The sequence below is a fragment of the Macaca mulatta genome, chromosome 2 (genome assembly GCF_049350105.2).
Source record: "Macaca mulatta isolate MMU2019108-1 chromosome 2, T2T-MMU8v2.0, whole genome shotgun sequence".
NCBI lineage: Eukaryota > Metazoa > Chordata > Mammalia > Primates > Cercopithecidae > Macaca > Macaca mulatta.
In genome coordinates, this window is record NC_133407.1 from 161349363 (window position 1) to 161364219 (window position 14857).

A 14857-nucleotide genomic window follows, 5' to 3' on the forward strand; every position below is an offset into this window, starting at 1 on the left:
ATTACAGGTGACCTAAGGGTGCCTGTTCTGCCTTACAAAGGCAAAGACTTTCAATTATCCCTAATAAGTATACAATAGGAGACCCTTTGTTTCCAAGTGCTTTTAAATTCTTGACGCTGACGAGACATTTGCATCGTGACTGGCCAGCAGGAAAATCTTTTAAGCCACGCTTTTTCTGCTTCTCTTGGGCTTTTTTTTTTTTTCCTCAGACGGAGTCTCACTCTGTCGCCCAGGCTGGAGTGCATTGGTGGGATCTCAGCTCACTGCAACCTCCACCTCCTGGTTCATGCGATTCTCCCACCTCAGCCTCCTGAGTAGCTGGGACTACAGGCGTGCGCCATCACGACCAGCTAATTTTTGTATTTTTAGTAGAGACGGATGCGCCATGTTGGCCAGGCTGGTCTGGAACACCTGACCTTAAGTGTCCCGCCCGACTGGGCCTCCCAAAGTGCTGGGATTACAGGCGTGAGTGCTTGGCCTCGGGCACTCTTTATCGAGCAACTACAGGTTGGAGAAACTAGTAGGGCTTCCAGTTTTTTGGTAAACCTATTGTTTAAAAGTGTCTGGTTATCAGATTCCAGTCGTCTTGTTTCCGCCTCAGATGATAAAACTCTAAAATTACGGGATGTGAGATCTGGAAAATGTTTCAAAACACTGAAGGGGTACGGTAATTATGTCTTCTGTTGTAACTTCAATAGCATGTACATTTTATACACTTTCATTATTAATCATCTCCTAAAACTGGGGAAAACTCTCTAAAGCCTCCTTAAGAGTAACCTTACCCATCTATTACCTTATTCCACCAACCTCTTTGTCCTTTTCTGTTTCAAGCAACTTTGAGATCCCGACTTCTCTGTGGAAGCTTAAACCGTACGTGCTAAAACGTCTGCTCGTTACTCCCAGCAGAACACCGGCTTTTAAAGGCCCCCAAAAGACCTGTTTCTTAAGCTTTACGAAACTTTTACAGGGGAAACGTAAACCAGGAATTTTACAATCTGGTATAAATTCTGTCCCCCACCCTGTGACTCCATTGCCACACACGCCACCAGGCTCCACACCACAACAAACAGGAGGGAGCGGAACCCACGCAAAGCAGGAGCTTCCCCCGTTTCCGGCGTTTGGGTGGATCTACGTTAGCTGCCATTTAGGCAGCTTACGCGTCAAGTGTGGGCCTACGCCTGCAGCTAAGGTAGGCATAAGCAAATGTAGTCCTTCTCTGTGACAATTTCCAAAAAGAAACGGTCTTTGAAGTAACGATCCACTGCTCCCCACAGTAGCCAGTCAGGTCTCGCACAAACCATGTCCAGCTAATGCACTCACCCAACAGGGCAGTCGCTTTCGCATTTGAAGGGCGGGGCGAAAAGGACCGGAAATGAACATCTGCAACTTTTTTGCGCAGGCGCAGATGGCCGTCTCCCATTGGTCATCTTGGCTCGGTGGTGGTAGGAGGGACTTCCTTTGCACATGCGCCAGGCTGCTTTTCCGGCTTTGTTGGCTATTGACGCGGCAGTGCGCACCTGCTGGTACGTGCTGGAAAAAGTAGCCGGCGGGTCAGAATTTCCACTTTCGGTGGCTTCGTAGGCTTTTAGCTTCTGAAATCCGCTAAAAGCGGCGGTTCATTCATCTTCAATTACCTAGTCTGACTGGTAGGGTTGCTCAGCATTCTGAAACATTTCGACCTGGGGAGGGGGGCGGTAGTGAAAGAATACTTTCTGTAGAGAGAGCCCCTCGCGTCACCCCTGCTTTGAAGGCTTTACATGTTAACAGAATGCCGAACATTTGTGTCCTACTTGCTGACAGCGCACAGGATCCTTCTAACAGTATTTCTCAAGTACTTAACAAAACGATGAAAAACTGAAGTCCAAGCCGTGCTGCTGATTCCGTATATCTCACAGTTGAAAGACTGTCCAGAAACTTTAAGCTTTCAGAACCGTACTTTTTAAATCCAGTGCGTTTATCTTCATTTTGTTGGACAGAAAGCCAAAGTACTGGACTGCCTTGTTCAGGGCTGGACGTCTAGCACACCTGCTAACTTGGAGCTTCAGAGCCATGGCAACAAAGGAGTCAGGAGACGCCAGAGCACAGTTGGCCCTCTCCTCATCGGCCAGTCAGAGCAAGGAAGTGCCTAAAAACCCAAACTATGCTCTCAGATGTACTCTCGTGGGACACACGGAAGCAGTGTCATCAGTTAAGTTTAGTCCTAATGGAGAATGGCTAGCAAGTTCTTCTGCTGATAGGCTAATCATAATTTGGGGAGCATATGATGGAAAATATGAGAAAACACTCTATGGTCATAATTTGGAAATATCGGATGTTGCCTGGTCATCCGATTCCAGTCGTCTTGTTTCTGCCTCAGATGATAAAACTCTAAAATTATGGGATGTGAGATCTGGAAAATGTTTGAAAACACTGAAGGGGCACAGTAATTATGTATTTTGTTGTAACTTCAATCCGCCATCCAACCTTATAATCTCAGGATCTTTTGATGAGACTGTGAAAATATGGGAGGTGAAAACAGGAAAGTGTCTCAAGACTTTGTCTGCTCATTCTGATCCAGTTTCTGCTGTTCATTTTAATTGTAGTGGGTCCTTGATAGTGTCAGGTAGCTATGATGGCCTCTGTAGAATCTGGGATGCTGCATCAGGTCAGTGTTTAAAAACGCTCGTTGATGATGATAACCCTCCTATCTCTTTTGTAAGATTTTCTCCAAATGGTAAATATATTCTCACTGCAACTTTGGACAACACTCTTAAACTATGGGATTATAGCAGAGGCAGGTGTCTGAAAACATACACCGGTCATAAGAATGAGAAATATTGCATATTTGCCAATTTTTCAGTTACTGGTGGAAAGTGGATTGTGTCTGGTTCCGAGGATAAACTGGTTTACATTTGGAACCTTCAGACTAAAGAGATTGTACAGAAATTACAAGGCCATACAGATGTCGTGATCTCAGCAGCTTGTCATCCTACAGAAAACCTCATCGCATCAGCAGCGTTAGAAAATGACAAAACAATTAAACTGTGGATAAGTAACCACTAATCCTTTTGGAAATCAAGTAGTAGAGCCAAGTTGGCCAAAAAACTTAGATATTTAAAAAGATGGTTTGTTTTAATTTTGGCAGTTTTGTATTTTAAAAATTATCGATTGTTAAATTTTGAGATTCATATACTACATTTACAAAATGAGATAGTTGAAAAAGCACATCTAGAACTCAGAGCTTCTGACTACCAATCTTTTTTGAGAAACGTTTTGTAATCTTTATGGATTTATATCCATGAAACATTTTTTACAGGGATATATTGCATAGTGGTGAAATCTGGGCTCAGTATACCCTCACCCAAATAGTATACATTGTACCCAGTAAATACTTTCCCATCTCTCACTCCCCTCCCACCTTTGAAGGCTCTAGTGTCTATGATTCTGCTCTCCATGTCCATGTGTACATATTATCTCCCACTTATGAAAACATGTGATTTTTGACTTTATTATTATTTCACTTAATGGCCTCCAGGTGCGTCCATGTTGTTGCAAAAGACAAGATTTCATTCTTTTTTTATGGTTAAGTAGTATTCCGTGGTGTGTATGTGCGTGTGTGTATGTATATAAGTATACACACCACATTTTCTTTATCCAGTCATCTCTTGATGGACACTTAGGGTCGTTCCATAACTTTGCTATTACGAATAGTGCTGCAATAAACCTATGAGTGCCAGTGATTTTTAAATATAATTTCCTTTGGGTAGATACCTACTAATGGGATTGCTGGATCGAATGGTAGTTTTATTTTAGTTGAAAATCTCCATACTGTTTTCTATAGAGGTTGTACAAATGTACATTCCTCCCAAGTGTATAAGCTCTGCCTTTACTCTGCATCCTTGCTGTGACTTTTTGAGACAGAGTCTCACTCTGTTGCCCAGGCTGGAGTGCAGTGGCACAATCTTGGCTCACTGCAACCTCTGCCTCCTGGGTTCAAGCAATTCTCATGTCTCAACCTCCCAAGTAGCTAGGATTAGAGGTGTGCCACCATGCCTGGCTAATGTTTGTATTTTTAGTAGAGACAGGGTTTCACCATGTTCGAGGCTGATCTCGAACTCCTGGCCTCATTTGATGCACCTGCCTCGGCCTCCCAAAGTGCTGGGATTACAGACATGAGCCACTGTACCCAGCCATTTTTTGACTTTTTAATAATAGCCATTCTAACTGGTTTAAGAGAGTATCTTATTGTGGTTATATTTTGCATTCCTCTGATGATTAATGATGTTGAGCATATTTTGTGTGTGTTTGTTGGCCACTTGTATGTCTTCTTTAAAAACTGACTTCTAATCTTGAGGCCTATTATTAATTTCATTTGTCTATCACTGGACAATTTCCCATTCCTCTCAGTGACTATCCTAGAGGATCAGTGTATTTGAGAAATATTTAGAAATTGACAGGACAGGATGATTGATTAAAAGAGGGGAGCAAGGCAATTTGGAATAATTCCAGGGTTTCTGGTTTGGGAGATCAGATGAACAAGTGCATAAGCTTGGGATGGTGGTGGAGGATTGGAAAGACATGCCAGATGCTACCTGCACACTTTTGGTAATATCCTGTGTGATGAGATATGAAATGGTCCATAGAATAAAAACCAGAGAAACACGCCAAGGTTAGGTTCATTCTAAGAGTCTAAAAATTTAGTTTTTTTCAAGAAAAAAACCAGAACAACATTATAAATGGTGTTTCTGAAGGACCTTTCACTACCTTTTTAGATTGTGCTTGTGATTTTCAGGCAAGCTAAACGTCTGATGAAGACTGCTCTTCTTGGTTATGTGTCTGATCTACTAATTCCTGCCCATGCTTCAAACTCAGTTCAGAAATCACTGATGGGGCCGGGCGCGGTGGCTCATGCCTGTAATCCCAGAACTTTGGGAGGCCGAAGTGGGCGGATCACGAGGTCAGGAGATCAAGACCGTCCTGGCTAACACGGTGAAACCCCGTCTCTACTAAAAAATACAAAAAATTAGCCGGGCATGGTTGCAGGTGCCTGTAGTCCCAGCTACTCGGGAGGCTGAGGCAGGAGAACGGCCTGAACCCGGGAGACGGAGCTTGCAGGGAGACGGAGCTTGCAGGGAGGCGGAAGTTGCAGTGAGCCGAGATAGCACCATTGCACTTCAACCTGGGCGACAGAGGGAGACTCAAAAAAAGAAAGAAATCACTGATGGACCCATCCACTGCCTGCCTGCCTGTAATCACAGCTGACAGCTGAGTTAGGTTTTCCTGTCCCTATTATTTACCAGTTTGTATTGAAATGCTTTCATGGGCTGTGTTTCCAGATTATGAATTCTGTGGAATCAGGAAGTATGTCTCTGTATTGTATTCTTTGGCTTTTTTGTATAGTAAAGGGACTCAAGTAATGTTTGAATGACAGTGAAGGATACAACTTCATTCCTTGCCTGCTTTAATAAATTTTAGTAATAAATTCCCAAAACTATCGTGATGATTAAAAAGTAACCGTAACCTCATATATTAACTTTATTCAAATAGCACTTACAGGAAATACAAAGTAGAAAAATATTTCTGCCCACTTTACCTATGGAGACATGATAAACATGCAAAAAAAATCTAGAAATTAAGCAAAAAGTAGTACAATAATTTAACTGAAAGCAACAAGGGCAAAACTGTCCTCTTTTGTAGTTTATGGTACCTTATAGTAGTGCTCATTAAATTTTGTTTGCTTGATACATTCTGAGGAATATGAGATATCAGAGTTACTAGTAGGGGATGAGTGCTATAAGGCTGGTATGTGAGGGTATTGGGAGAAGTAGGGTTAGTTAGGGGCAGATCTTGAATTCTGGCCAAGAAACTGGTATATAACCCATAAAGAGATAGTCACTATACATTATCAAATAGGAGAATGACACAAAGGAGAAATGACTGTGTAAATTCCTGATGCATAGTAACAGTTGTGAGCTTTAGTTTAATGAAATATTTGTAATAAGAACGTTTGGCCAGGCACCACGGCTCATGCCTGTAATCCCAGCACTTTGGGAGGCTGAGGGAGGCGGATCACCTGAGGTCTGAGTTTGAGACCAGCCTGGCCAACATGGTGAGACCCCCGTCTCTATGAAAAATACAAAAATTAGCTGGATGCGGTGGTGCACACCTCTAATGCCAGCTACTGAGGAGGCTGAGGCACAAGAATCGCTTGAACCCGAGAGACAGAGGTTGCAATGAGCTGAGATCATGCCCTGCACTCTAGCCTGGGTGACAGAGCAAGACTGTCTCAAAAAAAAAAAAAAAAGGGTTTCATTAAACTAAAGCTCATCAATGTTACTACGTTCATAATGTAAATCTCCAAGATACAACACATTTTTGTTGTATTGCTCTAAAAAGAAGAGGATTACTTATTTTTAAAAGAAGTTCCGCATTAAAATTTATCCATATTTAAAACACTGGTGTAGGTGTCTCAAAATAAGAGAAACTAATTTTCTAAAATGTACAAGAAACTATGCTTTTTGATAATAAACTTGCAAGTGATAACTTGATATCTACAAAGAAGCTAAGGCCAAATTAAAATAAAGTATATGGACAGACATCATAAACATCCTCAGATAGATTATCAAGCTATAGGTAGTATGTTACATTTTACTGGGTATTTTTATTTGGGAAAAAAGTGCCCAAACAGCTGCATGTATTTTTAATCTCTCTTATAATTCTCTGAGAACCAGCATGTTGGCATGGCTGTATATAGTAGTCATCCCTTACCCTCTGGGGATATATTCCATACTTTATGAAATGGATCCTCATACCATATCCTTTTTAATACAGGCTCGTTGCAACATAATTCCTGGATTTTCAAAATCCAGCAAACACAGATACCTCTGCTACTCTGTTTTGGCCTTCATAGCTGCTTCCTCTCTCAGACAAGCTTTCTTTTCTAAGTTCAAGCTTGTTAAAGTCTTGGAATATATCTCCAGATGCCTGAAACTGTGGATAGTACCCAACCCTGCATATACTGTTTTTCGTATACATACATACCTATGATACCGTTTATTTTATAAATTCGGCACAGCACAATGCACTTTGAGGCAATTATTAAATAAGAGTTACCTGAACAATAGCACTGATTCCACAATAGCTGATCTGGTAACAAGAGACGGCTAGCACATATGGTGTGAATACACCAGACAGAGGGATGATTCACATCGCAGGTGGATGGAATGGATTGGCAAGAGATTTCATCATGCTACACTGAATGGTATGCAATCTAAAACTTATGCATTGTTATAGGAATTTTCCAGTTAATATTTTCAGACCTCAGGTAACTGAAACCACAGAAAGCAAAGCCGTGAATAAGAGGGGACTATTGTAATGACTTGTCATCCATGAATAATTAAGAAGCAATGTGAGAATCTATGTTTAAAATAGAAACCTGTATTCATACCTAAATATGAAACAACTCAATATCCCAAGGTCAAACTGTAAATGAGATATACATGAGGTGCAAATACTTCTAACAATGATAATACATGAGATTTTTGTAATTGAGAAATTTAGCTTCTCAGGTGGTAGGAAAACAGCCAGTTGAGAATTCTAAGGCATGAAGCTAAGAGGGTGACTTGTGTTGACCCCAAGCAACTCCATGATGCTGGGATTTCTAAGTCCTTAGAAATTCCTGGCTGGACCTTGTCAGGATGTTTAAAAAACTGTTCTCCTAAAAGCCTCCATTTGGCAGCATGTTCAAAGATTATAGAATGTGGTCTGGCTGCTTCTCAGGGCTTGCTCTATTAGGGAGCAGCCTCCCCACCAAATACACCAAGGCATTTGAGAAGGCTGGCCCTCCAAGCTGCACCTGAGCCATATACTCAACTGGCCTTCCTTATCTCTACAAAATGAGTTCGCCTGTGGAGAGGTTACTTTGGTAATGGGAAGAGAAGTAAGATATGGTACCTGCTTCTCTAAAGAGTTGGTATTCAAGTTGAAATAAATTGTTTCATTTTTGTCCAAAAGGCTGACAGGCTACACTTTACTTGGATCAAAACAATAAAACACAGTCATCATTTAAGAAAATTTACTTCTACTTCTACAGCAGAAATACGGAAATGGTACAGGTTTGGGCACACCATGCTTTATGAAATGGATCCTCATACCACATCCTTTTTAATACAGGCTCGTTGCAACATAATTCCTGGATTTTCAAAATCCAGCCAACACAGATACCTCTGCTATTCTGTTTTGGCGTTCATAGCTGCTTCCTCTCTCAGACGAGCTTTCTTTTCTAAGTTCAAGCGTGTTAAAGTCTGGTTTCTTTGGGCAGCCTAAAGCAAAAGAGATTTGAACAGGTGATTTGTATGCTGGTCAGGGGAGGGTATCTTTACCTTGCATTGACGACAGCAGGTTAACAGGGCAGTAGAGGCATGGAGTCCTCTGCTGTCTGGACACTGGGCGTGGCAGTCTCCTCCATGTGCTTCAACTTCCTCGTACGCTTCCGAGAACAGCAGCTCATCCATTCAAGCATAAGTAAGAAGTGCCACACCTCTCCTTTTTCTTCCCTTCTGGCCCCTTTCTTTCAATCTTTATCCTCTCCTTTTCTCTTATACTTTCTCCTCATTCCACCCCACTTCTCTTTTATACTAAATACCTTCTCATTGCCATTTCTATCCCATTTTTCTTCTTTCACTTTTCTTTGTTGCTATCTTTTCTCCTTCCCCAACTTATCTGCATACTCAGACCCTTCTAGTTCCTTACTTCTCTTTTACCAAAAACATTCAGCTTTGGAGATTCCAGACTTTACCAAAATACTACCATTGATGATTTCCACGAGTATCTGTACTACAATTCCATCCTTTGAGTGGGAGAGGCAACCGTCCTCTTCCCTCGTTTCCCTCCATATAAATGGTCAGATTTCTATGAAGCTTACATACAGGCCAGTTTCAAAACTTTTATACCAAATAAGTGAAACTAGTACCCTAAGCTGATATTTCCTCCTATTTGTGTAATTTCATATGTAAAAGAATTGGGTATATGGAGGGGGAGGAGAAAGGAAAGTTGATGGTGAGAGCAAAATATACAATGGCTAATTTTTCTCTTCCAAATCACATTAAGTTAAAAAGTTCTCCATTCCAGTAGCATTTATGGAAATGGAAATTCCATAAAACTAAAATGTTACAATTTCATGGTAAAGAACAGGAGAAGAACTCTCTGAAGTACACAGCATATAGCCCTGGATGATGCTAGAAGTGATTCCAGGTGAATAATTTGCTTCTGGAGTATTTAAACTCAGCTAGTACAATCGAATATACAAAAGCAATGCAAATTTCTCAGATCCTAGAAGTTTACAGTCCTGTCCATATGTTTCTGCTGGTTTTAACCTGAGAACTACGCATGAGAGGTCAAAGAGGGAGACAAGAAAAAATGAAGTGGGGTAGAACAGTTTTTTCAAGAGAACTTCGCCCAGCTCAGCACATCTGCCCCTTTGTACTCCCATGAGGTCAGCCTAAAATGGTCAGTATTTCCATTTAACTACAAGACTGAAGACAGCCAAAAGTACATTTCCTTTTACTCTGGAATTACTGAGGATAAGAAAGTCAGTTAAGAGTGAGTGTGTAGAACATTTTTAGTATCTTAAAGTAGTTGAAAGACATCTCTTTCCACATGGAAGCTGTGATATACAGAATCATACATGGTATTAAAAGAAGAATTTGACCAAAGCTGCTGAATATAAAAATAACTATAGCTTAATAGCAAGATAGTACAGTATGAGGTTTGGTATCCTGCAAACTTGGGTCTAAATTTTTATCTTGCCACTTGTTAGCTATGTGAGTTTGGGAAAACTATTTACCTGTTAGGGTTATGGGGGTGATTAAGTGAGCTTAACAGTGCCTGTTACATAATAAGCACTCAATAAATGGGAGCAATTTTCCTATTACCTGAATTGGGTCTAGGTTCACATTGTGGCTCATCATTAGGGACATGTGTGGCCTTGGGCAAGTTACTAAGGCTTTCTAAGCTATAGTTTTCCTCATCTACAAATGAGGTCCTAATAATACTTATCTTACAGTGTTTTTGTGAGGTTCAGACGAGGTATCAGCTAGAAAAGTACCTGGAATGCAGTGAGTGTTCAATTAGTGATAGCTATTATCATAATCTGTGCTAAAGATTTCCGGACTTGCATTCCTATGTACTGCTTAGGAGCTATGGTCCTTAGACATATGGCCCTGTCTGGCTGAGCTTCAAATAAAGAACCCTGCTAGGAAAGCTCACCATGATGAAGGCAGTTATGGTGAGGGTAAATACACTTGGGTACCAAGAGCACTCTGGAAATATGGAATGGGTTATTAAATATGCCAGTGTCATATTTCTTAATTTACATTATGACATCTGTCATCAGAAACACTTTTTAAATTTACGTTACACAAAATGAATTTAGTCCTCCTTCACTACGCCAAAGTTAGGATTTGCTATTTATCCCCAAGGATGACATTCCAGGCTGGTTCCCAATATGCCTTATTTTTTTGCTTATCTTTTCTCATGTAATGTAGAAAGTAGCCTCCTCTTCTCAGAGGGTAAATACAAGGGTCAATCCCTTATTTATTCTAGGTTTTTGGTGGAGAACATACACACTGGATAGAGAAAAACCCCTTCTCACCTTCTTGCCGTCGATAATCATGGCGATGCATCCTATCACTGTCAGGGCAATCATGAGATAGCAGATCTTCACGCGCATCTTGTTCTTTGCAGCATCAAGCATCTCCAACCTAGTAATACAATGAGATCATGAGAGAAAGTTATTAACTTTTCCCTTTCAGAAGTTGTGCAGGATAAAAAGCTGTCTATAAATTCAAAGTATAGTAGTGTCTATAAATATATATAGGGAGACCTAGAGATCTCTTTAAAAAGGGCCTAGAGATCTCATAGGACTTTGGGGAGGGTGAGGCATTTTTAATAACTCATTTATATATAAAATACAAGATAGCACACACTTAATTAAGTACAAAAGTAAGAATAAAAAGTGAACTCACGAACAAAGCCAAAAAAAAAAAAAAAACATGGGCAAGGCATATTAATCTATACTTGCTATGGTGGACCCCAATTTCAGCTCTCAGGTTTCCAACCAGCCTATAAATGCTAAAAGTGAAACAGGTAGCCATTTCTCCCTGAGGTTCTTAAGAAGATATTATGTGATCTAGTCATCATCTGAAAACATCTTGACAACAGATACTACAATAAGCTTCATATGTTTCAACACAAAGCACAATTCAGAAAGATCAAACATTGGAGAAAGTTAACCAATGTGTTCCATATGCCCAGCTTTTTTCTCTCTGTCTTGAACCTGGAATAGATTTGAGACTATCTAAAATAGTAGGAAGGTCCTTTAAGCAATGCTCCTTAATATTTATGTTTTTAAACTAATGTTTTGCTAAAATTGAGTGACAGTGAACTTGACATTGTGGTCTTTGGCAAGTGCCAAAGTGCAGCTTTTCTAACCTATCCACTGAATACAAACTCATGTGCCTTAAAAAAAAGTTGATGGTTGGTTCATCATTCTTGTGTGAAACCTAAGAGGCTTAACATAGAAGATTCTAAAGAGAAGGCCAATCTACCTTGGTGATTTTGCAACATGGTTCTATTTTTAATTTACTTTATTTAAAGAGATGGGGTCTCACCATGTTGCCCAGGCTGGACTCACAATCTTAGACTCAAGCGATCCTCCTCCCTCAGCCTCCTGAGCAGCCAGGGCTATAGGCATGCATTGCCACACCTGGTGGTCACGATTCTGTTACCTCGGTGTCTGGCAGAACCTCAAGGCAGGGGATGTGGAGCCCTTATGGGACCCAAGATTAACTTCTGGCCTTCTCAGTAGATGTGTAAATAGGAAGTGATTATCTCTAGATGATGGGATTGAAGTGCTTTCTTTCCCCTGAGATATTTAACATATATTACTTTTAAAATTGGGGAGAGGATTACTTTAAAAATGCTTGGAAGGAGGCAAAGGATCTGGGATGTTGCAGGTGGAAGGAGGAAGATGAATGCATGTACAATGTGATGTAGGAGCTGGTACCTGTGAAGCAGCATGTGGATGGGGTTCTCCAGGCATTTAAGCTGGGCCTGCAGCCTGGCAGGGACTCAATACAACTGCTAAGGACCGTCAAATTGGTCAGTTAGGAGCACCTGAGATTCCACTAACCACAAACTGACTTCCCATGTTGATGGTATTTTATGGGATTTGAAGTGCCATGATCCTCATGAAAAATAATCCATCCCACACGGAGTAACAGGAACGGGCAAGTTAAGCAGTGCCTGTTCAGAACTACCAGTACAAGGATAAATGGCTGCCTAGGCCCAGAAAAGACCCTTCCAGAGTGATTCATGAGGCAGTATTTTGGGCCTGAGGGGATCTTGGAACCAACTATTAGGCAGACTGAGGAAGGTGTTCTACAACAAAGCCTATACAGCATCTCTTACGGCCATGGGTGAATACCAGCTTATTTTCTGTTGGTATAGGAAGAATGAAGGCATAGGCAAGAACCTGATGTCATGGTTATTTCCAGTATTCTCTTATTACCCAGAAGAATACATGACTTGAGCTAAGAAAAACCAGGGCTTTCCTGCTGAAATAATTCTAGTTAAAGTAATGTGCTATCAATTTGACTGGCGGAAGCAGAAAAGCTCTATTAAAGTTGTTGTAAACAGAAAATAAATACTACATATTTCCCTGGGAAAGAAGTCCTGAATGAGCTCAGATCTTTTTCAGTCATGACTTGAAACCAGAGACCAGAAGATCCAGGAATAGTTTCTTGCTGACAGGGAACTTCCAGGAGCTTTGTCCAAAGTCCCTGTCCCTGAATAGGATGATGCCTCACAGGAGATGACATCTATTTCTCAGAATCTCTTTTTAGCCAAGGTGCCAGCCAGTCAGGGTCTTTAACATGAGGTTAGGGCACTGGTTCTCAACCAGGGGAGATTCCCACCCCCCTGGTGCCCCTTGGACATTTGGCAGTGTCTGGAGACATTTCTGGTTGTCAGCGCTAAGGCAATGCTATGGGCATTGAGAGGGCAGAAGCCAGGGATGCTGCCAAACATCTTCCAACAAATAGGACACCCCCCCGCCACAAAGCATCATCAAGCCCCAAATAGCAATAGTACGGAGTTGAGAAACTGGGTTGGAGGAAACTGCACTCATTATCTACAAACTCTGAAAAAGTTCCAAGATCCCAGCCAAGATCCCTTCCCTTAGGTTTAAGGAAGTTGGTGACAGGAAGCACTCTTTCCTGAATTCCAGAGTGTTGCAATTAAATACTTTTATGTCTAAGGTTGAGTACTTAAATGGATTTGGGGGAATATAGTCATTGTCAGTGGTACTTAATTTATATACCTAGATTAAAAACAAACTTTAAAAAAGTCACACTTCTGTAGCCGGGGGATGAAATCAAATAATCAATTGACTTCAGAGTACCTGACAGTTCTTCACTAGTCACTATGTAACATACCAATGATAAGAGACAGGTTTTCTAGCATTGTTTATATTCCAAGCATTTACCAAAGATAAAACATTTGGAAAAGTGAAAACTGTTTACAAATTTGGTTGAAAAGTTTTAAACAGTTGGAACTCAGAGGCATTGTTTTTCCCTTACGTTAATGAGAAATGAAAGCTGCTTGTAATACTAAATTCAGCACTCACGAGACAGTCTCTGGGATTTCATCTTCCTTTTTGAAGCGACCTGACCATATCAGCATCTTTTTCTGCCAATCCGTAGGTTTGTGTAAAGGCACTCTGTGGCTGTAAGTGCCTATGAGAAAAACCAAACAAGAAATCTTACGTGTTTGAGATTATAACTCTCAAATTTAATAACAGAAAAATGGTATTAGTGCTTTTTAACTAGTCACTAAACAGAAACACTGAGAAACTTCAAGTTAATTAGAGCTTTATTTGAATGGAATTTCTTAGGATGCTTCATTTTCCAAATAAGATTATAAAATCCCATGAGGTAAAATAAAAGCATTATTTCCCAATATAAGCCTCATCCACTGAAAACTGAAAGAACATCAAGAACAAAAATATGAAGTAAAGATGAACAAGGAGGGAACAGTGAGGAGCTTGTCTGACTTCAGTAGATTAAGAAAAAGTTTGTAAGGTACAATCAGATTTTACCAGAGCTTGAATGTCAGGCTAAGGGGTTTAGAGTTGATTGGGAACTACTGTACATTTTGAAACACGGAAGAAACTAATGTTTTAGGAAGGCTTACTATCTGTACAATGGATGGAGAGAGAAAAGGGGGACAGGGTAGAGTGGGCAAAAAGTCTAAATGGGAGACTGTAATACAAGGGTGAGGGGATATAGTTTGAACCAGAGTTGCAGCAGTGGGAAGAGAGATGAAGTCAGTCTGAGGATGACTGAAAGCATGTGGAGACTGCTTAAGACAAAGAGGAAGGAGTCACGAGAACATCAAACTTGGATTACTAAGACAAGAGCAGTATTGTAACTAAAAGAAGACAGGAAAAGACCCAGCTGAAGAAACAAAGAGCATGAATACTACTTAAAAGATTTGTTGAGTCTGAAGGGAATACATGCCATCTGAGTCATTTCATTAATAAGTCGGGACTAGAGATAAAAATCAGTGCAAAGGGAGAGCCAGTAAGGGTAATAAGGAGAAGGTCCTACTTATATTTTACCTAACACATAGTATCTTAATTTGGTTCATCTTTGGAGTTCTTTAAAACATAATTTCTGGACTACTATTTACTTTGGTGCATCCATTCTCCTAGAGAAAGCTCCAGTCTGGGCTGGGCGCGGTGGCTCAAGCCTGTAATCCCAGCACTTTGGGAGGCCGAGACAGGCGGATCACGAGGTCAGGAGATCGAGACCATCCTGGC

The 14857-nt window shown here is 40.8% G+C and overlaps 2 protein-coding genes across 5 annotated transcripts in view; one reads left to right on the top strand and one right to left on the bottom strand.

The window, feature by feature from the left end:
- Positions 1 to 1483: 1483 nt before the first annotated feature.
- On the top strand, positions 1484 to 5470 carry WDR5B (WD repeat domain 5B). 2 transcript variants are annotated; one of them, XM_077990887.1, is made up of 2 exons: positions 1484 to 3926; positions 5123 to 5470. In XM_077990887.1, exon 1 carries the CDS (start codon positions 2050 to 2052, stop codon positions 3040 to 3042), a length of 993 nt encoding a protein of 330 aa, XP_077847013.1. In that variant the 5' UTR covers positions 1484 to 2049; the 3' UTR covers positions 3043 to 3926; positions 5123 to 5470.
- A 26-nt stretch (positions 5471 to 5496) lies between these two features.
- The window catches only part of FAM162A (family with sequence similarity 162 member A), a 28610-nt gene continuing 19249 nt past the window's right edge, over positions 5497 to 14857 (bottom strand). For 2 of the 3 annotated variants that reach the window (XM_015129915.3, XM_015129916.3), the window contains 3 exons: positions 13664 to 13772; positions 10631 to 10739; positions 5497 to 8300 (listed from right to left, as the gene is read on the bottom strand). In XM_015129915.3, the coding sequence (XP_014985401.1) occupies positions 8208 to 8300; positions 10631 to 10739; positions 13664 to 13772 (311 nt within the window). In that variant the 3' untranslated portion in view covers positions 5497 to 8207. 3 annotated transcript variants of the gene reach the window in all.

Coding starts and splice junctions, on each gene's coding strand:
- WDR5B (XM_077990887.1), top strand. CDS start 2,050: ATGGCAACAAAGGAGTCAGGAGACGCCAGAGCACAGTTGGCCCTCTCC.